Source organism: Rhamphochromis longiceps, linkage group LG11, assembly GCF_057381845.1.
Source record: "Rhamphochromis longiceps isolate RC_006_pf linkage group LG11, R_longiceps_female_GT1.1, whole genome shotgun sequence".
NCBI lineage: Eukaryota > Metazoa > Chordata > Actinopteri > Cichliformes > Cichlidae > Rhamphochromis > Rhamphochromis longiceps.
Genome location: NC_140567.1, coordinates 25,635,293 through 25,657,625, shown reverse-complemented (window position 1 = coordinate 25,657,625; position 22,333 = coordinate 25,635,293). Strand labels below are relative to the sequence as shown.

General features: G+C 40.1%; 1 protein-coding gene across 2 annotated transcripts; it reads right to left on the bottom strand.

The window, feature by feature from the left end:
* Nucleotides 1–1,767: 1,767 nt before the first annotated feature.
* On the bottom strand, nt 1,768–22,044 carry cops7a (COP9 constitutive photomorphogenic homolog subunit 7A). Of its 2 annotated transcripts, none has more exons than XM_085423303.1 (8): nt 21,942–22,044; nt 15,254–15,376; nt 10,845–10,920; nt 10,034–10,122; nt 9,007–9,209; nt 8,810–8,915; nt 3,671–3,840; nt 1,768–2,364 (listed from the first exon to the last, which is right to left on the bottom strand). In XM_085423303.1, the coding sequence occupies exons 2-8, from the start codon at nt 15,374–15,376 to the stop codon at nt 2,325–2,327; spliced, it is 807 nt and encodes a 268-aa protein (XP_085279429.1). In that variant the 5' UTR covers nt 21,942–22,044; the 3' UTR covers nt 1,768–2,324. The 2 variants fall into 2 exon arrangements, with proteins under 2 accessions (XP_085279429.1, XP_085279428.1); XM_085423302.1 differs by having other exon boundaries at nt 3,679–3,840.
* Between the last annotated feature and the right edge of the window lie 289 nt (nt 22,045–22,333).

Sequence of the window (22,333 nt, the reverse complement as noted above, 5' to 3'; positions counted from 1 at the left end):
TTCTGTATCTCCTGTGAATCTGCATGTATACACCTGTGAGAGTTGCTTTGAATCTATTATTTATAAAATGTCTATTTTACCTATCAGTGAGTGATGTCTTTTAGACCCTTTCAAAGCCAAATGTCACTTTGTGTCTGGCAACTTTTCTAAGCAGCTTTGAGGCATGACCCCCTCCTCCCCTCCCCCTACCAGTTACACAAACACACACAGATTCCCACTACACACATAGTGCTGGTGGCATCATGCGTAGCTCGTGCAATCCTCCAGATATCCAGTCTTGTGATTTTTAGTAGCATTCCTGTAGAAATGTGGTCTTTCTGTACCATGGAAGTTCAATAAAGACTCAATACTGGCGTTTTAGCTCTGCCTATCTGTTTATTTCTGTGCATGTTGAATAAATTCCCCCTGGAGCGGTGCGATCGGCAATGCTTTACGGGAAGGATAAAGCTTACACCGTGCATTTTAATAGCTACCCCTGTATCCTAATCTTTTTCTCCCTGAAGTGAACATTTAGTCCACTGCCTTGCATTGATTTGAAACCACAAGCTTGGCATTGAAAAGTCTTGAATATGCCAGCCACGGTTGGCTGTTTTTACACCATTGAGGAGCAGATGAAAGGAGGTGAAGAATAAGGCGCTTGCTTTTGTCTGAAACTTCTTCCTTATCTCCTCACCTCATACGGATTTCTTGCGCTTTACAACGATTAACGGGGTGCTAAGCAAGAATTTCCTCTGTGTAGTTTCTCAAACAAATGTCAATAAAATCAAGGCGGGCACGAGTAGAGAAATGCCACTGGAGTGTATTGAGATTCTGTGGCAGCATTGCCGCACAGCGTTTCCATCTCCTCTGGGCATTTTACTGATCAATCAAAGTAATTGATTGGCTCGGTTCCGCGTGGAAGTTTTAATGGTGGTCTAGTTATGAGACGTACCGGCAGGTGTTGCGGCAATTTAGGAACCATGATGGGTAAACAACAAACATTAATGCATAAGTTTAAAAAATAACAGGTGTGAACTCGTGCATGCGGTCTCTTGGTCACATGATCACACCTATAATAAAGCACGCAGCTGACACCGTCGACTCATCTCTCACTCGCAAACACCTCCAAAGGTGTGCAGCTGTTAGATTTCACAGATCCAATCTAGTAAAAAAAATTGAACCGATGAAACTGAATCGCACTGACTGAAATTAACACCACTATTTATAAAGGTGAGGAGAAAAGTGGCAGGAAGGAGGGAACGGAGAAAAACGGGAGGTTAAATGAAAAGGGCCTCACAATTTCCGTCTGCTGCCCTTTCTCCATTGCTGATGGTCAGCTAATTGCAACCATTACTGTCACACGGGACGATGAGCGGAGAATTTAGAGGAAACAGAATCAAAAGAGTGAGAGAAGGACAGAGCGGTGAAGATGAAGGCAATTTTGACTGCGTGATGGAGGTACAAGAAAGGGTGGCAGGCAATTTCAACAGGCAATTTTGACATTGAAATAGAAGCTCTGGGCAAAACATTCTCATATGAAATATGGATGCTCTTAGAGTTTCTGTGTGTGTGTGTGTCTGTGTATGTGTAGCCATGCTGGTAGTGCACAGGGGAAGCCTCAGCTCTATAATACATTAGTCTCTTTGGGGACATGCCCTAATTAATGGCTTGACCTCCTAACGGGTAGCCCCCTTCTGCGAGTTAACATTTAGCAGCGCACCCTCCGGAGTTAGACTCTGAAGCGCATTTAATAAAAGAAGTGACAGTGACATTAATGAGACAGTCGAGACAAGTACAGGGCTTCGTTTTATTTTCCAACAATTTATATTCAGATTTTTTTTCCTTTTTTTACACGTCTCACCTCAGAAGCGAGCGAGAGAGACAAATAATACAAAGCAACATAGAATTAAACTAAACCAAGAGAACAATTTAGACCAAAAAAATGCACACACACACACACAAACACACACACACTCGCGCATGCACACACACACGCATACACAAACAAACAGGCGTCAAATACACTGATCCTGTTTCTGGTCAAAGGCAACTGACTCCTGCTGCAGACTGCTCTGTCTCCGTGTATTTACACAAACAGTCCGCCCGTTAACGACTGCAGGAGAAGATGTCACGCCTGCTTTATCCATCAGCTCCGTGTGTGGTTCTCAATCCGTCAGGGTGAGATTTGGTTAGAAGAAAAAGTTCCCGTGAAGCTCCCTGGTTGTTCTGTGGTAAATGAACTGTGATCATCACATTTTATTTATTTATTTAAATGTTTGTTTTTGTCAACACCGTGTGTGCCCGTTGATTAGTGAGTGTCCATCAGTGCCGCTGTCCCTTCGTCCTCAGTTGGACTTGGACCAGATCTTGCCGCTGCCTCGCAGCCTGGACAGAAAACAAATACAAAACTCAGCTGGTGTTTCTTTTTTTTATTTAAATAATTTGATGACTTACATGTTTACTTTCTGCTTGCTCTACTGAAGCAACAAATTACTGATGCAACCTGGGTGCAAAAGTGTCTTTATGCTAAAATTCCCAACACCAGTATTTACAGTTTTGTTTTTTTCGCAGTGGCACTGATCACAGTGGATTTTCTTCTTCTGCATATTTCGGCAAAGAGCAGATTTCTAATAATAACAGCTGCAGTATCAGTCCCATCCTTTAAATAGCTTCATAAAGAAATGGTGTCAAAACTTGTTTTCATTTGAGGATTGAGGTTAAGCTATCATTAATTTGGATTTTAAAACACTGAGTGGATCTTCATTTGAATGATGTGTGGTGCTGAGTGATGGAAATTACAGGGCTCTATGCTTCGTCAAAATGTGACAGGCAGCCAGAAAATAATCACTGCTCTCTGTTTGACAAGAACAACATAAACAGCAGCCAAGCAAAGCATCTCGGCCGGTCACTGGAGGGGGGAAATGGTTCTTTCAGGAAGGAAACACGCGGGGCGTTTGTATATCCACTGACATTTTACAATCCAGGACAGATGTGAAATTAGCCACTGGTAATTAGGCCGGATGGAAGCAGAACAGAAAGAGAGTTCCTGATAGCGGGGTTATGGTACCGCTGCAAAACACTAATGTGCATCTGATAATAAAGCTACTTCATGCAGACACACGCTCTGCACAGACAAGCCACTTACAGCAGCAGCTGGCTTTTTACTGTTTATTAGAAAAATGGAAACACGGTGGTTCTCGGCTGAATTAACTTTTGCTCTCTACAAGAAACCCGGACTAATGGCTTTAATTTAGTGTTTGAAGTAGTCTTTATAGTTTCATGCTTATAAGTAGGGATATACGTATTTATGAAGCACCTTTCAAAAATCACAGTTACAAAGTGCTTCAAAGAACAAAAGGAGGTGCAGCGATAAAACAAACGTAATGGAAAAAACCTCCATATGAAGCTTTCTGTTCCAATTTTGTGACTTGTAAAAATGAATTTCTTATTTGGATGGGGGAGGGAAGAACCTCAACAACAGAAACTTCATTTAAAAGCGTACCAACCAATTTGAATAAAATGCGCTCAATCTGTAAAATATTTAGCCATGAAAACAATAAATGCAATTTCTATGCAAACTCCTGGTGGGTGCTTTTGTATAATAAAATAAATAAATATGAAAGCAGCTCACTCAAAATACTCTGCTGCCCGCTACGTGCAACCACTACAAACACAGCGGGACGCCACTCACCCTTTCACCTTTGAGCTCTTTTTGCCTGGTTGTCTCGGTTCCTGAGAGGAAGCGGGGTCTCGTGGCTCGGCGGGTTGGTCTGCGTCCTGATTGGAGGCGGCTCCAGCTGGAGCGGGGCCTGACGATGGAGACGCGGCGCTGGCCTTTAACGTCTTCTGTAGATTTGAGACCTGGTGGAGAAGTGAAGAGAGAGGGTAAAAACTGAAAATTAAAGGGACGAGCGTGGGTGTCCTCTTGTGTTAGTGACACCAGGAGGCCATGTCAAAAATATTTAGAACAACTGGTAACGTAAAACTCTTGTGTCTGGGCTGCTGTTGGTCCTTCAGCCTGCTGTGGAGAAGACAGCAGTCATAACAGACAAAGAACTTCTTTGTAGTGAAGTGAAACTGAGTTAAAAATGATTAAGACGGTCCACTGCGGCTGCTGTCTGTGTGTCTCGTGCTGATTGTTTGGTCTTTGATATTTTTCCCATCTTCTTTCCCCATTGCGCTGAACTCTGCTGTCCTGTTCAAGCCAAACTTTCAACCAATCAGCATTCTACCTACGTACAGCGTCACTGCTACATGTCTTTGTCGGCTGCACACCCAGAATGAAGAAAAGGATCTACACAAGCGGACAAACACACGTCAGGGAGCAGATCTTGTTTTTTTTGTGCATGTAAAAAGTTACAAAAACCAAACTCCACTCTAATTATCCTTTTATGGTCGCGTGCTGAATTTTGTAGGCTGGTGTACTGGCCGTGTTGGACACCAGAGTGTATGACCATTTCTTTCTTTAGCGCCATTTCAATGATATAACAGTACAGGAGCTCAGAGATGGTCTGATTACAGAGTAGGAGATGCTGCAACAGCTTGAAAGCTTGCTTCCTACTTTAACTTCTTCTATTCCCATAACAGCACTGATGCTGAGAACATGCAAGTGACAACTGCAGTGTGTCAGGTGCACCTGAACCAAGAAGTGTCAACGATCACAGGACTGTGGTGACATCACAGTTGACGCACAAAAAACAAATGCTTAATAACAGGTTTTTCTTCCTCAGAAAACGTGTAGCTGAAAAGTCTCTTTTGTAGTTGAGGATTTTTTTCTTCCTGTTACTTATCTACATCACTGTAGATAAGAATGAACAACTGCCTCGGTCCCACATTAGTCTAAAGGGCCATATACAAACAGAAGCATTCGAGGGCTGCCGCGGAGTCCAAGCCTCGACTGACCGATTTATCACCTATCTAATGTTCGCTGACGATAGCGCCATTTTTGCCGAAGACGACACCGAGGCAACTCACATCCTCTATGACATCGCCCGGCACTCCAAACTGTACGGCCTCAAGGTTAACGCTGAGAAGACCAAAGTCCTGACCACCGACGGCTCACCAACGATCGTCCACCTTGATGGTGTGCAGATCAAACAAGTCCAACAATTTCAATATCTGGGGTCCCTCGTCGAGGAGAAGAAAGTGGCATCATCAGCGGAGATATGCTCCAGAATCGGGCAGGCGGCGGCAGCATTCGCTTCCCTGCGCTGGTGCGTCTGGAAGAAGAACAACATCTCATTGGCGACAAAGATCCGCCTTTACTGAACCCTGCCCATTCTACTTTACGGCGCAGAGACGTGGACAATGCTCAAACACGACCTGAGCAAGCTCAAAGTTTTCCAAATGCGTTGCCTTAGATGCATTCTCGGCGTTTCCCTTCGCAACCGTCATTCGAATGACACCATCCTCACCAGCTGCGGCAGCCAACCAACGATCGGCGACCTAATCCAGCGCCGCCGACTCCTTTGGTTTGGCCACATTTGTCGAATGGACCCGAGCCGCTACCCCCATGGCCTACTCTGGTTGACCCGCCCCACCGATTGGAGGGTGCATCGAAATGCACCAAAGAAGACATGGATGAAACAAATCCAGGATGATTTGAAGGCCCTTCGACTTGACCTCGAGCAGGCAAGAACCATCGCCTTAGATCGAAAAGCGTGGAAGATAATCGTTGGTCAAGCAAGAGAACCTGCGGCACCTACAGGAGCGTACTGGTTGCGCGGCAGACCACCGCCGCTGGTCGCCCGCTAAGGACAAGAAGATATACAAATGGATGTGATGGTGAGAGGCAATGGACAGTGAGTTCTTAGGCCTGACCAGGAGGTACCAAACCCCTCTCCTACGACAACCTATGACAGGCTCCAGTTCTCCCGACTCTTCAAGTGGGACAGGTGGAGAGAACCAAATTCAGAGACTTGTAGAGATGACTGCCGAAATGACCGCAACACAAGATGCTCATTTATCCTGAACCAGAACCTGTAACATCCACTAGCAACCAGCTGTAAACAATGGGATTCAGAGCGATTCAGCTGATAAATCAATCACTTTAAATTCGGGGAGAGGTTATCTGTGTCTTCTAAGGTAATGAAGAGCCCGTGGATGACTTCTGGAGGGAACAGCCTGCATTTAGAAGCTTTAAAGTAGATTTTGTATCAAAGGAAACTTATAAAAGCTTTTATGTTCCACTGATTGTAATAAGTTACCTTTAAATATCCACTCCTTGCCATCTTTTCACTTCTTCAAACATGCTTTGCTTTGTCACCTCAAACCAGATTACTTATGCTTTCAGTAATTCAATCAGTTTTCTTCATCTCTTCTTTTAGTGGAGTGATTTATTGGATGATTTGTTTTCTATAAGGTTGCAATTTGTTTTCTTGTTTCTTCTTTTCTTTGTTGTGCTATTTTATTATGTTTCTTCTTCTGCACTTAAATATAAAATGTTACATCTCGAGCAGTTTAACCGCATGTAATAATTGTCAGCACAGTGCACGGCAAATGTGGCTAACACTGCAGTGTTGTTTACTTCTTCTGTTACTCTCTCTGCTTCCATAAACTGTATTTTAAAAGAGCCGAGTTCCCAATAAAGCAGTTCTCATTTACATACCTCTATTTTTCTCTTGTCAGACAACAGGACAAGCATGAAATAGTGACACAAACACGTCCCATTATACTGATGTTAAGCAGCCTTAACTGACAAGCCATTATCCGAGCTGCTGCACTGCTAAATCCTGATTTTATAACGACAATGATGTAACAAAACCACAATTCAGAAAAGTTAACGGCAATGTATAAGCTGCGATATTGTCCATATTTACATGTTAATCTCTCAGAGGAATGCGTTTAGTTAATCTTATGAAAACGCTGTTAACTTAAGCAGTCCGAGTCCACTCATGTGAACTGCAGGTAGAAGCAAGTTAAATTTAGGATGTTTTAAGACCTTTTCAAGAGAAAAAAAAAAAAGAGACCAAGCATGGAAAGAGAATACACATTCATTCATTTTTGGCACGTTATCCATGGTTGTCTGTCTCTATGTGTTGAGCCTGTGACAGACATCCTGTGGTGACCTGTCCAGGTCGTTCCTCGCCTCTTGCCCCGTGACAGCTGGGATAGGCTCCAGCGCCCCTCATAACCCTGATGGTGTCAACGGGAATAGAGATTATTCCCACTGCCACCGATACATACAGGGTGTATGAGAAAGAATTATCGTGGTTTATTTATCGTATTGACGCATGCTGTGAGTCCAGAGGGGCAACACATCGAACACTTGTGAACATTGTTTATATTTTGTATGTAAAGCTTTTATCAAACTAATTTTCCTATCGTTGCATGAACTGTTTTCTATAGATATAAGAACAGCCTCATATAAAGCAGCCACATCTAAATGTGCAGCAGTGGCAGAAACAGTGGTGTTGTCTCATCCATACTAAAGTCAACACTTTCAAAGGTCATCTTATAGTTAAAGTACACTGAGAACACTTTCACTTTAAGAACACTTTGAGGGCTTGATGCAGCTTAACTCTTTGTGAGCAAACGAACGCTTGTAAAAGGGTACGTCTGTGCCAAGAGAGCGGCTCGCTGGCACGACGAAAGCGAAGAAATGTTGATTTGGTAAGTAATTCCTAATTGGGGAGACTGGCCAGGTTTCAGAGTATGGACAGATGTGAAAGGGGAGTGGCAAATGTCACCCAGCGGGTCAACAGAAGGTCAAAAATTCAATCCCGGGCTCTTCCATTTCACCTGTTGAAGTGTCCTTGGACAAGACATTAAAGCCCAGACTGCCACATACAGTCAGATGATGTGTTTTATGATTAGAAAGCTCTCAAAGCCTCTGCTGCTTGAATGTAGTTTTAATGTAAAAGGGATTTGAGTGCTCAGATGGAGTAAAGGAGTACTATGTTATTATTGGTCCATTTACATATGACACATGTACAGTTTGTTTAGTGAACATGTAAAACTATTCTAGTTACCCCCAATGAGTCTGCAAATATCTGTAAGTCTACATTAAAACAACAGTGAGGTACCTACATGAATACAAAAACATGTTTGCGTAGCTGCATCTGTTCCTGTTCACACTGCCCATGAATGCCTTTGAAAGTCCCCTCTCACTTTTCCATGCAAATTTGCAGTGAAAAGTTTACGTGAGGCTTCGGCCCCTTTTCCACAGACAGGACTTTAACCTTGCTGAGCTGCTCTCTTGCACGGAGAGGGAGTTTTGTACTAAGACAGCTTTAACCTTGGAAGATGCCCACTTGATTTGTCAAGCTCGAGCTAGTTGGAGCAATCACACATCATCAGTGAATTTACTGTCTAAATCTGGCATGAATACTAATAATAGAGGGGTGTGTCAGTGCCTGTGTGACTGACAGCATCTAGCAGGCTGCCTGAGTGTTGATGAAGGGAACATGAGAAAAGTAAACAAACTTGCACCGTGGCTTCATGTCAGTCAATTTAATGCAAATCTCGAAAAAATGTAAAATAAAAATGCATTCATTATCTTTTCTATTTTTTAACCCCACCAAGCAATTCACAGAGCTGCGCTAACAGAGAATAAAAATGTTTAGTTTAACATCAGCTGGACATTTAAGGGACTGCAGGTTTTTACTGACACAAAGTGCATTAGAAAAGAAATCACTTTAAATGGCTGTTATGAAATTGTTAATCGCATTCCCACTGATTACAGACTGATTACAGAAATGAGGTTGCAAATAACGAAATATGCAGTCAGGGTGAAACTAGAATACCACAAATGGCTGGTAGGGAAAAAAGGGGAGATAGTAGCCAAGCGGAAAAGAGACAGAACTGAAGACTGAAGGGAGGAAGGACTTACTTCTGTTTCCACTTGGACTTTGACCTTTAACTGGCTCTCTCTGTATTGGTTTGCCCTCGAGACTTGCTCCTCAATACCACACAGAACTGCCTCACAACCTGCACACCTGAGAGAGAACAAAAGCACGGAGTAAGAAAAACAGATAATTGAGACATAAATCTAAAGTGTGTCCACAGACACTTAGAGGTGATACTGACCACTCCTGCAGCGTGTTGATTATGTTTGGCAGCTCATTAGGGCCGAGGTCGCGACCCACGCTGCAGTCTACCTCCACCTGCTGGTTCCTCTGATCCAGTTTCCCCTGGATGATGTCGCAGTAAACAGCTTCAATCAGCAGGTCCTCGAGTTCCCGCACGTTCTTCAAATCGAGCTGTTGCAGGAGCAGCGAGTACGGCAGGCACTGAGGGGAAAATAAAGAGAAGAGGAAAGTGTAGGTAAGCAGGCAGCTAATTTGATTCCACTTCAGTGCTCTGATGGAAAATGACTAAAAAAAAATGTTACAGTGAAAACGCTCATTTGTGTAAATGTCACTGCCAGAGGAAGATGAAAGGAGCTTAAATCTTTACAATCCTTCACTGGGCAATTAGTGAGTTCAAACCCACATGTAGGGAGAGCGGTGACACATTAAGGAGAAAAACAAGGGGGCAGGAGTGAAAAGAGGGATGTTAACGGACACAGATATTAAGTTAGAGGAGGAAGAAAAAAAAAGACAGCACTGGTGAGAATAATGAATCTATTATTTATCAGGAGCAGAGAAAAGAAAAGGGCACAAGGAGAGGTGCAGGACAGTGGAGAGATGCTGTAACAAACCACATAAGATGAATACTTTATCGTGGACATGGAGTGCTGGCACTGAAATTTCAAATGACACGAAGGGTACAAGTTGTGCTGGTAACTTTTCTTGAGAAATTAAGAGGCTCGTCTGTTGTTTTCCTCCAAATTTAGCTGATATATTTACAGCCACAAGCTTAGGATCACAGCCAACCTCACACGAGTGTTAAAAAGAAAAAGAGAAAAAAAAAATCTGATTATGAGCCCGAGGAAAATAGCAAAGCCATCTAAAAGCAGAATTGCCCACATATCATTTATATCAGGGCTTGCTTTATGACGCCTGCAGCAAATTTATTTTCTAAGATTGAGACAAAGAAAACAAAAATCAATACAACACCACAGCTCATCTGCACTTTTATGTAAAACCTGGACGAGAGAATAATGGACCTGTACCTTGAGGTTGGAAGCCAAGCTGATGATTGACAGATGACGGAGTTTGTTTCTCTGTGCCGGGGTCAGCTCGGGAAGTGAGGCTGCTCTCTCTGCAGCAGCAGACGAGAATAATAATACACAAAAAAACAAATAGAAACACAATGGGAAACATTTACCAGAACAGTGTGTAAGTGTTACTTTACAGAGGGTCAAACAGCCACACATAATAGAAGCAAAACTTATTACTATGAGGTGTAATGTAACACAGCAAGGTGAAGGTGAGTGTGGAGCTGTTTAAGCAGTCAGAGAACAGAGTCGGGAGGAAGTCCATTTCCTGCAACTGTGCCTCCTGCTGACTCGCTACCCTGGTGACAGGACTCACGCCCCCTGAGACGGCAGCTCTGACAGCTCCTCTAAGGGATCCACTACACAGCTCTATGAAAGTAAATGTGCTCCCTGGCGGCAAGTCTCAAAAGGGAAAGAACAATAAAGTAGGCTACAATCTTTTTTTCCAGGCTATTGGTTGATCCTCAGTACATAATTAGTCATAATTAGGATTCCACTTCTACTTGAAGCTTCCTGGTGTGTTACGCAGAAAGCAATTTAAGTTGGAAAAGATTTGTTTACAGTCTGTTTGTGACACAGACAATCATCAGTCTAAATAGGCTCCAGCAATTTTTATCCATGAACCACCTGCCTGCAGCATTTCAGGTGAGGGTGTTTAAAGCCTCTGTGTCAAGGTGCCTGCCTTGAAGCAAAGAAATACGGCTCATAATAAAAGAGTTGCAGGGCCACCCTATTACTTATTTACATTGTGCTGCCGCTGCAATACCTTTGTAGTCGCAGTAGGTTCCATAGGCAAAGAGGTTCAGGAGCTGGTACACCGGTGCATGAGGACCATTCTCCAGCTGTGGTTTGGAGAGAAGATGAAAGAGAAAATGATGTGGCAGAATATTGTAAGTAATGAGACTCTCTACGTAAGAGCTATTCAACGGCATTTTATCCATGGACAGAGCAGAGGTGTTTCTGTGAGTCAGTAAAAAAGAAAGAAACACAAAAAAAGACCTGACGGGTATATTCAAATGTGTTAGGACTATTCTGCATTCATACCAGGCTCCAAAATCCATCTCTGGCGATCTGTGGGTCATTCCATCTCAGTTTATAATAAAAAAAAGAAGTTCCCACATGACAGTTTCACAGTTTTGCCTGAAAAGATTCCAGGTAAAGATGCACTATTTAGCAGGAATTATGCTGGATTTCAGCTCCCTAGTGACATTAATTTTTGCAGAAAAAATACTTTAAGTTATGAAAGGTTTTAGATGTTTTATAGCATAATTTTTGAGCGGCAACTTTAAAATTCTAGAAAATTACTTGAGCTGTGTCCTTCAAATATTTCAGAGTAAATATCTGGTGCTGACTCTCTGACTCTCAGGAGTGAAGCTCAGGTTAACAAAGAATGATGGATGTTTGAAGCATCATAAATATTTGGATGCCTAATCGCTTTCAATTTGGAGTCCTGAAGAAACTGCAAGTTCACGTAGGGATAAGTAGGGGCTTATATTTTCTTTATAGCTTCTCATATACAAGACACAAAATATTCTTTAAATCAGTCCAGATCAGCTGAATAGTTTCACTGATATTCAAGCTTGAATATGGAAAACAAAACCACATTTTCATTCAACTTCACTGTGATATTTCCCAGGTATGACCCGATGTACCAAATCTAAATTACCTTTTTTGAAAGAGGACATTTCTGCTAATAACATATCAAAATTTGTCCCAGTATGAATTTTGAAATACTCATCTTTATGTATGGCAGTTGAGGATTATAATAAATTCAAATATTTCTAAAATTTACTGGATCTAAGACAAAGGGCCTAAATTTCACCCGCTGCCTTTCATTTTTAATAGCCGAGATAAAATTTGAGAGATTGTCCTTATCAGATTATTGGCTACAGAGATACTCGGGCTTCAAAAGTGCATTTTAACATTCTTATTTAAGTATTTCCAAGATATAATTTTCAATCACTTGATCATAAAGTCTCAGTAATTCAGCTAATGACATTTTTTTTCAAAGAAATTATAAATACTACACCAACAGCATTTAATTCATTTGAAGAAATATAATATAACACCACATGCATTCACATGCATGAATTCTGCTACCTGTATAGCTTGCATCATCAACGTTAATGAAACAAGTTATCTTCAATAGCAGAATGTAACTAAAAGTTGAATTCCTTCATGGAAGTCTCAGCCTTTTTATGTCATCCTCCTTAATTACATATCTGCATCCAGTGTACCAGGAACTCCTGCCTGTAATCATGTGCTTATGGTACTGAGCACACATCCTCTCTTCTTGGCTAGAAAAAAAAACTTCCTGCTGGGCCCTGAAGGTGCATAAATTAAATTAAAACATGTTGCTCGGCTTCTGAAACAATCTTTGGCTCCCGTACATAAATTTAAGAGTGTCAAAAAAAAAGAAAGAAAACACCTCATACTGAGAAAATGAGACAGAAAACCATCACAAATTTTGATATATTATTAACAGAAACCTTCTCTTTCTAAAAAAGGTAATTTGGATTTTGGTACATGGAGGCATACCTGGGGAATGTCACACTGAAGTTGGATGAAAATGTGTTTTTTTTCCCTCTCCACCTATACTGAAGCTTGAACATCAGTGAAACCATTCACCCGATCTTTTAAAGAATATTATATGCCTTGTGTATGAGAAGCTATAAACAAATTATCAGCCCTCTACTCTCCCCTTCCAGAATTTGTAGTTTCTACAAGCCTTCAAATCTGCTGTCAGAGATTAGACATCCAAGTATTTATGACACTTCAAGCTGCCATCATTCTATGTTAATTTAAGCTACACCCCCGACAGTCCATATTAATATCGTCATGGTACCAGATATTTCCTCTGAAAAATCTAGCTCAAGTAATTTTCTAGATAAATGAACTTTAAAATATCCCCTCAAAAAAAGATGCCAGAAAAACGTCTGACAGCAGGGACCTGAAATTTAGCATAATTCCTATTAAGAGACTATCTTTGCCCTGGCAAATCTGAGATGGTCAGGTGGGAGGCATATGATGAACTGACACAGAATGACCCCCGTCTAATATTTCCTGGTCCTTAACATTTAAATAGTAATCACATCCATCCATTTCCTCACCAGGGTTTTTTCTTGGCTCAGAGTTGGCCTTAGGCGGGTGACTACACACAGCATGATAAGGAAGATCGCCTGGTACAGTTACCTTATACCTTATGTGGCCATTTAATAAACAAACGTGTCAATTATATTTTAATTAATAAAAACCTGGCTAAAACATGCATGTTAAACAGTCGGGTACTAACATAGTGCTTTTCTACTAAATCTGATCACTCTTTGCTACTCCAAGCCTCATCCACCTGAAACACACACATTCATACAAGTGCTTTCATCGTTCACACACTTACACTCTGATGGATGAGGGCAACTCTGCAGTCAGTTTCTTGCCCAAGGATACTTTGACAGGCAGGTTAAAGGAGACAGGGATCGAACCACTAGCAATTAGCAGACAACCTGCGCTACCTCCTGATGCACAGCTTCCCCATGGTTTAAAAAAAATATTTTAATATAACTTTTAAAAAAAAAAAGAAAGAGGGCAGGTGAAATTCTTCTTTGCTAATGTCCAGCTGCTCTATTGCAGAAATCCTATTCCATTTCAAACCATTTTCCCTGTCCTTATAAATAACTGGAGGCCATCTATTAAATTTAACAGAAATTATAGGGGGGAAAGGAATGACCGCAGTGGCCCTTCGTCTGACTTCTGTAATTGCCTACGTCGATTTGAGTGTTGTGCATGTCTGGAAAGTAGCTAAGAGGAAAGGAAAATATTCACTGCTGTTAAAAATACAAATATTGTCTGATGAAAAGAGAACACTTGTCTTTGTCCTGCCAGAGGAAAATCACAATAGAACTGAATAAACTCACACAGGATGTTTGGAATAGATTATTGTGTAAATAGATGCACAGTTAAAAAACAGTGAGGGGAAAAAACACAGAGGTAAATATTTGTGTAGGCTGTTGTATTGTTGCTCTTCTGTCTAAACTGACTCCAAACCGACATTTTTAATTTCCTGTGGTATTTATCACTTTGTCTGAACTGTTCAGAAATCTCAACTTTAGCTTTTTTCTCTTGTCTTTTTATTGCAATCTGTTAGTTAAAATGTCCTCTGCTATATTTCTTTAGGACTGCTTGTCTTCATTTTTTTTCACCTTGGTATGGTTCTTTATTAAATAAGGACAAATGCAATTTATCTGTTTAGCTCCTAAAAAAGGGTGTCTCAAATCCTTAGCAAATATTCCCGCTGGTCTGGCTTTTTCTCCATCCTTTTCACGGCTTAACTTAAGTAATGGATGAATGTTTCTGCTAAATCACACTCTCCTTTAAAAGCAGCATTTCGCTTCAAAAACAGGGTATTAGCTGTGTGTATGTAACGTGTTATCCTGCACTTTATGGTGCCTTCAGGAGCTCGATGCTTATTATGTGTTGTTGTGTTGATCGGAGGGTGAGTTCTGATTTCAGTCACTGGAACATAACTGTGGTGTTTTTCCACTTGCACGGATGGCAAATGTGATTCAGTTTGTAAACACTTGCAATCATACTACACACAAGCTGTGCAGCCACTGGTTTGGCTGATCAGCTTCTTCTTGTATTCATTAAAGGACATTTTTGTAATTTCCCTCTGCAGTTTTTAACTTAAACTCTCACCACCAGGGGGCAGCATTAAGACAGGAAGGTCTGCCATTTACCTGGCCAAAACTGTAAATAAGACTGTGCTTAATCATTTTCTGGTTAAGTGATTAAGCTTAAAGGTTATAGTGACTTACTGCATAATCTTGTGGGACCAGCTTGGCTCTAGTTCATCTTCAGTTTATATATCTTCAGGAAATTGACTTGTTAAGTCTGACATCATTATCACTTCAGGATCCAAAAGCTCCTTCAGGTCCAAAAAGCAAACAAGCACTGAGGCACCACTGAGTTAAAAATGGTGCAAATTCTTTCAGCTCCAATAAAATTATCAGTGTGGTTGTTCTCTGTGGTGTTGTTGGTATCTTTAGTTAGTTTTGGAAGAATTTATTGATGGTGCATTTAAACACAAGACTTAACTAATAATGATTTTCATTCATGCCAGGACTGACAATATCCCAAAGGGCAGAGTGTGTGGATAAAGCGTGAGGAAAGAGCATTTACCTCTCTGACATTAGGCAGCTCCAAGATGTCAGAGAAAACATAGAGGCCTGGAGTCTCCAGCAGAGAGCTGACAGCCTGGGCCAGTGCTGAGCCTGACAGAGACAGGAGCTGCTCCACCTCCATCTGATGCCGGGAGGACACAGGTACCAGAAACACAGTTAGCAGGTTAGACGAGACAAGGATACTACAGAGACAAGGATGAGCTGCAGAGCAATCACGATAAGAATCAAAGAGATATCCTCTCTTATTGCCTTAGCTCTGCCACTTTATTAAAGCCCTCTGGGGACATCATATCAAAATCTTTGAAAAACACAAGAACAAGAACTACAATGGTCTATTAATGAAGCCTCAGACCCCACAGCATCTGCGTGCAATGCCATGCCCTTGTCAAACCTTGCAGCCACTCGTCACTTGTTGAAAATATATCTATATAAATGAACAATACTCACTCTAATTTAATGTCCAACAGCCAAGGGCTCTTGACCAAAGCACTTAACCCTCAAACTGCCTGGAGAGCTCCTCAGACACTGAAAGAGCAGCTTAACTGGGCAGTACCAAAGCAGGCAACAAGTGAAACGAATGTGAAGCAGGGCATGTATATTCATCAGCCCACTCCCTCAATAGAAATACGATGCAAATGCACTTTGGGCTGAAGGCAGCACCAGAATAATTACCTAAGTACTGACATGAATCTATCTGCGCCTCAAGCAGACACTTAAAATCTGGAAAGAAAACAAACAACCTAATAAACATCCAGGACCATACCCCGATCTAACCCGTCATATTTAATGTTTTCTTTACATTCTCTAGTTATAAAAATCTAAATGTATGCCAGTTTGATCCCACTTCCTCCTGATTCAAATGAGCCTCAACTGAGCAACTGATGGGATATTTTAAGATCTTAATCCCAGTAGACACATCCTGGGACACAAGGGAAGTTGGTATTACAGATGCATGATTAAATTATTGCAGTTGCATCATACTGGCATCATTACCTTAGGCCACTTCCTAAAATTTATGCAACAGTGTCTGGATACCCATTGTGGTGCTAATACTACTCTGCCTGCTTCTGCTGATGGCACCAATATAGTATCTTATCCCCATAAATTGGACACATTTAGATGCACATTTTCTGTATGTCGCCCCATCGCATCATCATTGAGGAGGTCCAAAGTGCACATTCCCAGATGAGCTGAAAAGGTGAGTGGACATGCGATTTAATCAAACAAGTTAACCTACACCGTGCTAAAGAAACACCGCCTCTCGTACTTTCAGGGCTTTCTAAAAGTCAAATCAAGCTCGAAGTGTGAGGCTGAACTGGATCCATCTGTATACCTCAACTGAATTTAAAAGATGGCCAAAACTGGCTGCATATCAGTGAGAGGTGGCATGAGGAATTTGTTGATCTGCTCAACATGAGAGATGCAGCTGTCCAGACACAAGATACTGTGATATAATAAACATGAATAAAACAGAAAAAACCCCACTGTCATTCATGAATAAATTTAAATGGACAGACAGCTGCAAATTAAGATACGTGGTTTTAACAAAGACCTTAGGTAATGCCTGTATTATTCTTTTTAACAACGTATCCTTAATTTTGCCTATTCATTTACTTTAATTGTGTATTAATGTTAATACAATGTCCCTGTCCTACCATATTCAGGCATTACAAGTCCTACTCAAAACATTCAGTTCTTTAGCTATTGTTATTGCTGAGAGGAGCTCTATATTTGGACAGCTAGAAAATCAAAGTGACTAAGACAGTTTATTAAATAATAAAAAGTCTATACTGCAAGCAGAAGAAATACAAAATTGAATTTTGGAGCTGCAAGCTTCCACTGTTTTCTAATACCCCGAACTCACTAAACAGCTCCCTGTGCTATAGACTTTGCATCGCAACCAAGACACATGCTGAAGGTCACTGCAAACCACTGCTAAGGCTTGAGTTTTTGTTTTGACACTTCACATAGTCAGCTTCTTATTAAATGCTGAGGCAAACTGAGCCATAAAAACACAGAGGTTACAGCCTGTGCAAATACTAAAAACCTAAAACAAAGAACAGAAGCTTAAATCATTTTAAAGCTACTTAAAGGAAAATAACTGATGAGATGTTTGGTTCTAGATTAACTAAGACCATATGGACAGAGGACAGAAATTATCACGATGTGACAATAAAGTTGCTTGTTTTGGTTAGGTGGGGTTTGTGTCCTCTTTACCTTTCTGCAGGCAACTTTGGGAGCTGCATATGTTTTATGTTTGACTGCTGTCTAGACCAGGGTCACTGCATATAAACACATTGATTTGTGTCATTTTAACAGCATTTTTGAGCCCTCATAATCTCTTAAGTACAGGAGGAGCTGTAGCATGAAATTTTCTGGGCTGAAAAACAAATTTAACATCGAGTGAAGAACTGCAACCAAATTAACTTTACACCCACTCCAAGTGTCACCATCTAAGGCTAAAATCAATTTTTTGTTTAGCACAGTTTCTTCTGTAACCAACTTTGAGGATCATCATGGGATATATCACTGTTCAAATAACTAAACTGTATCAATGTAATGTCTATCACATAGAATAACAGAAACAAACACTGGTACCCAGAAAGAAACTTCAGGAAGTGCATTTTGGATAAACTCTCAAGGGTTATACCACTGTGTAAGCTATCTGGCTGGTGAAAACAAGCTATGAAAGCTATATACCTACATTTTGGTACCAGATTCATTTTTAGATGCTACTCAAACTACATGCTTTATGTCAGTGCAAATTTTCACCCACTGAGGGCTTGAAAAAAAGACTTTTTCATAGTGTGAAGGTAAATTTAGCATATGTTCTTAGAATATTGAATGGTCATTAATAAAAAAGAATCTGTTTATTCGGAGAGGCTCAGGTGGGAGACACTCACTGAATTTATCGTTGAATGACCCACCAACCTGATTAGCATGTTTGCTGTTTCTCAATGCTAATGTTTTCTTTCTACCCTTTCCCCAACCAGTAGAGACAGATGGCAGCCCTCACTGAACCAGTCTGGTTCTCTCTGAGGTTTCTTCCTGCTAATAAGACCCCCTACTGTGCTTGCTCAAATGAAAATTGTTGTGCTTTACTTTAAACTACCGTATTTTCCGCACTATAAGGCGCACTTAAAATCCTTTAACTTTCTCAAAAATTGACAGTGCGCCTTATGTATGAATTCTGGTTGTGCTTACGGACCTCGAACCGATTTTATGTGGTACACAGTGCTCAAAAATCTGTCAAAAAATGTTTTAGAATGACTTAAGCTACGAAGCCGCACAGCTTGATGGATTGTTGGAGCATTATGGCTACCATAGTCAGGAGCCTCGCGGAGTAATCTGGGTACAAAACTCCGTCCGCATCAGGTCCCAAAGTCAGACGAACACTGCAGCATCACCGAGAGTTATAAACTGTCTAAATTCTTTCCTCTGTAATAAAATGATCAGTGTTGCTGCTTTACCGGGTGTAACAGTTAAGTTTAACATCCAGGCATCCATGAAAACAGAATTTATTACATTTAACGGAGTTAGAAATTATCAGGAAGTTAGCTCGCTAGTTTCCACCTAAACAAGATATACCATGTTCTGACAGAGAGATTTCTGAAAAAATTAAAATGTACAGCTCTGCTATCACTTCCAACATAAGTGAAGACAGAAAACTAAACAGCAGTGACGTTTGTAGCGTAACTGAAGTTGGGCTAGATGGTATATAATGATGTGCTACATGATCGCTAGCGGCACAGCTATGCTAGCATAACATAAACAGTAAAGCTGGAATGCTAACGCTTGTTTCGCTTAATGCGCCTTATAATCCGGTGCGCCTATGTATGGAAGCAGACCCGTTCATCGACAGTGCACCTTATAATCCAGTGCGTCTTATGGTCCGAAAAATATGGTAGTTACTATTCTGAAATCCCCTGAGATTACTTGTGTTATAATTTTAGTAAGTAAGTAAGTAAACTTTATTTATTAAGCGCTTTTCGCAGACAGGCAATCACAAAGCGCTGTACACAAATATTAAAATATTAAAATAAACAATAAAATCAATAGACATTATATACAATGTAAAAGATCAAATGTAAATAATGTAAAAAAAATAAAATAAAATAAAATATGTAGATCAACAAAAGGCTTGTTTGAACAGAAGAGTTTTTAACTGTTTTTTTAAAAACAGTTAAAAACAGTTTTGTAGCATTTTAAGTATCATCTACGTATCAAATCTGTGAGAGTTAAAACACTAGTAGACTATTTAGAAGTAAGGCCATAACTATTAGTCTGTCAATTGGCTTCATTTGTTCGGAATATGAAAATTAAAGATTAACCAACTGTGGAATTATGGGCCCATATTGGTGGTAATTATCATTATTATCTCATTTTGAATTTGATAGTAGCAACACGTCTCAAAAAAGTTCTTCTTTTTCATAGTGTTCCAAATGTTTTCAGTCAGCAAAAGAGCTGGATTGCAGGCAGTCCAGTTCAGCACCCGGACCAGGAAGTCACGCTGTTTTCATAGCAGCGGTATGCAGTTTCACATTGTCTTACTGATTTATGGAAGGACTTTTTTGAAGAAAAAAAAAAAGCCAGATAATCCCTCTCCTCTTTAGTCAAGAGGATACAGTGTCCACGTTTTGCAAAAAGAATTTCAATTCATATGACCTCAGAACAGTTTTCTATTTGCCTCAGTCCCTTTTCAATGAGCTGTGACCCAGAGAAGATGAGGTTTCTGGATCATGTTCACATATGGATTATTATTTGCATAATAGAGCTTTAATCTGCATTTGTGGATGTGATGTTGAAGTGTGTTAAAAGACAGTAATATCAACAAGTGTTCCTGAACCCATGCAGTGATTTTCAGAATAACATAATCCTGTCTGTTTTTAATGCAGTGTTGCTTGAGGGGCTAAATTGCAATGGCATCCAATAGTGATTGTCGACATTGTCCCTTGGGCACTTTGAATCATTTAATATTGTTGTGGACTGCAGATGATGAGATACTCAAAGTCTTAACAACTTTATTATCGAGGTACATTACTCCGAAACTATTCTCCAATTTGTAGATGCAGTTTTTGTTTTTTGGCAACAGATCATGTTACTGACTTTTTGCCAATTAATCCAATTAGTTACAAAATGTTCCTCCATCTGTTTCTTCTTCATACTGCTTACTTTTTAAACCTTTAATTGCTCCCAAACCAAATTTATGGAAACATGTTTCTGACATGAAATTAAAAATGAACGGATATTTTTCATAAAACAGTGTCTCCATGTGAATAAAATCTGGGTTTGTGAGATTTTAAAATCATTCCATTCTGTTTTTAGTCACATTTTACACAATGTTGGAAGTGAGTTTGTGCTTGCCAATACACTGATATTCCCTTAATAAGGCTAATACTAGCGCTTACTAATATTCACTTCATGTTTATCAGTGTACCCTTGAGAAACTGTCGTTCACACTCTACCAGAGATAAGGGTGACACCTTCAAATAGCTTGTTTAGTCAAACAAGCAGTGTACCCCACAAATTATATTTAAAGTGTTATAAATACCTCTGGGAACTAAACCATTTTTGTCATGTTTGTTTTATGGATATATTTAAATTGACTGTTCTGCATGAAAAAGGAGCACAAATACATTTTAGCACTAATTGACATTCATAAATAAGAGCCTTCTTTGCTGACAGTTTTCGGTCAAAGTCACAAATAAATCTGCAACTTTTCAGGTCATTAATACAATACTGTTTGAATCAACTTGTGTGCATAAAGTTTGCATTTAAATATGAAACTACTTCAAGCAAAGTTCCTTCACCACTTGGAAGCCACCTTGAAACCTATCCGTGCGTATATTTCCAAGCATTATCTATAATTATTTGTAATTTAATTGTTCAGCAGCACAAAAGCTGCATCTACAGAGCAAGCAGTCAACCTGACTGCTTTAAAATGGCAGACTTTGCCCAGAAATTGGGTCTTTAAAAAATTATTGTTTCCTTGCTTGAAGTTTTACTTCTATCACCATGTTAATTTTGTTACATTCTTTGTTAAAATTAAATTAATATTCGTCTTTCAAGTCTAAAGCAGTAAACAGAAACGTCTCTGTCATTCTGTACTGATTCAAGATCTCAATTTTAAACTTGTTAATATTAAATAACAATAACAACAACAACAACAACAACAATAATAACAATAATAATAATAATAATAATAATAATAATGATGATGATGATGATGATCTATTTATTCAAACAAAAATCAACCAAAACATAAAGTGGCGCTTACAGAGACTTAAAGGGTCATGTGTTGTCCTGAAGTAAGTAGTTAAATTTAGGGTGCACTGATATTAAGCTTATATGCTTACCCGGGGCGAAACATCAAATCAGCTGTCAGACAAAGTGCTAAAGATACACATTATAACTGTAGTTTTGGGTAGCTGCCCGACTTTAAGCTCACTGTTTACGTAAACATTACCTATTATTCAAGCTCAATGTGTCATGCTAGCTCGGCTGCTAGCGGCTAATTAGCCGCCGACAGGCTTCATCTAACCGCTGACTTCAGGCCTCAGTCCATTTTAAGGCTTTATATTGACTTCAAACATGCCACCATCGTATTCAGATAGCCAATAAACTACATATGCATTGAAATATTAAAACAAAAATGGTAAAACGCGGATTAGCGTGTTAAAATTTACCTTGTTGTGTTGGTTTCTGGCAGACAGTTTCCCTTTCGAGCGCTCAGTTCCGCTACAACAAAGTGACGTAATCCGTGATTGGACAGCCGCTCAAAGCAGGCGGGACAAAGCCAGCTGTCAATCACGATTTGTTACAGCGGATTAGAGAGGAGAGCACCACTTAGCGGCGACTGGGTATACTCCACGCAAATGTTAGCGGACTGTACCGAGTGTCAATGTTCTCATGAACAGCAGTCAGTGATGAAATGCTTCTTCCTGCTAAACACAAAGCCAAATAAAACAGTTAGCATGCTTTCAACTTAGGAACATAAATATGAAAAAAAGGCCTCAACTGTTTATTATCTTCAATAACCTTTACTAATATTTATTTTCTCTTTAATATTACTCTACAT

Excerpts from the sequence above, each read along its gene's own strand:
- cops7a (XM_085423302.1), bottom strand. The coding sequence starts at position 15,376 with ATGGAGGTGGAGCAGCTCCTGTCTCTGTCAGGCTCAGCACTGGCCCAG. Across the intron at positions 9,210-10,033 it reads GCTTGGCTTCCAACCTCAAG|TGCCTGCCGTACTCGCTGCT; the intron begins GTACAGGTCCAT and ends TTTTCCCCTCAG. Across the intron at positions 3,841-8,809 it reads AAGTCCAAGTGGAAACAGAA|GTCTCAAATCTACAGAAGAC; the intron begins GTAAGTCCTTCC and ends CTTCTCCACCAG.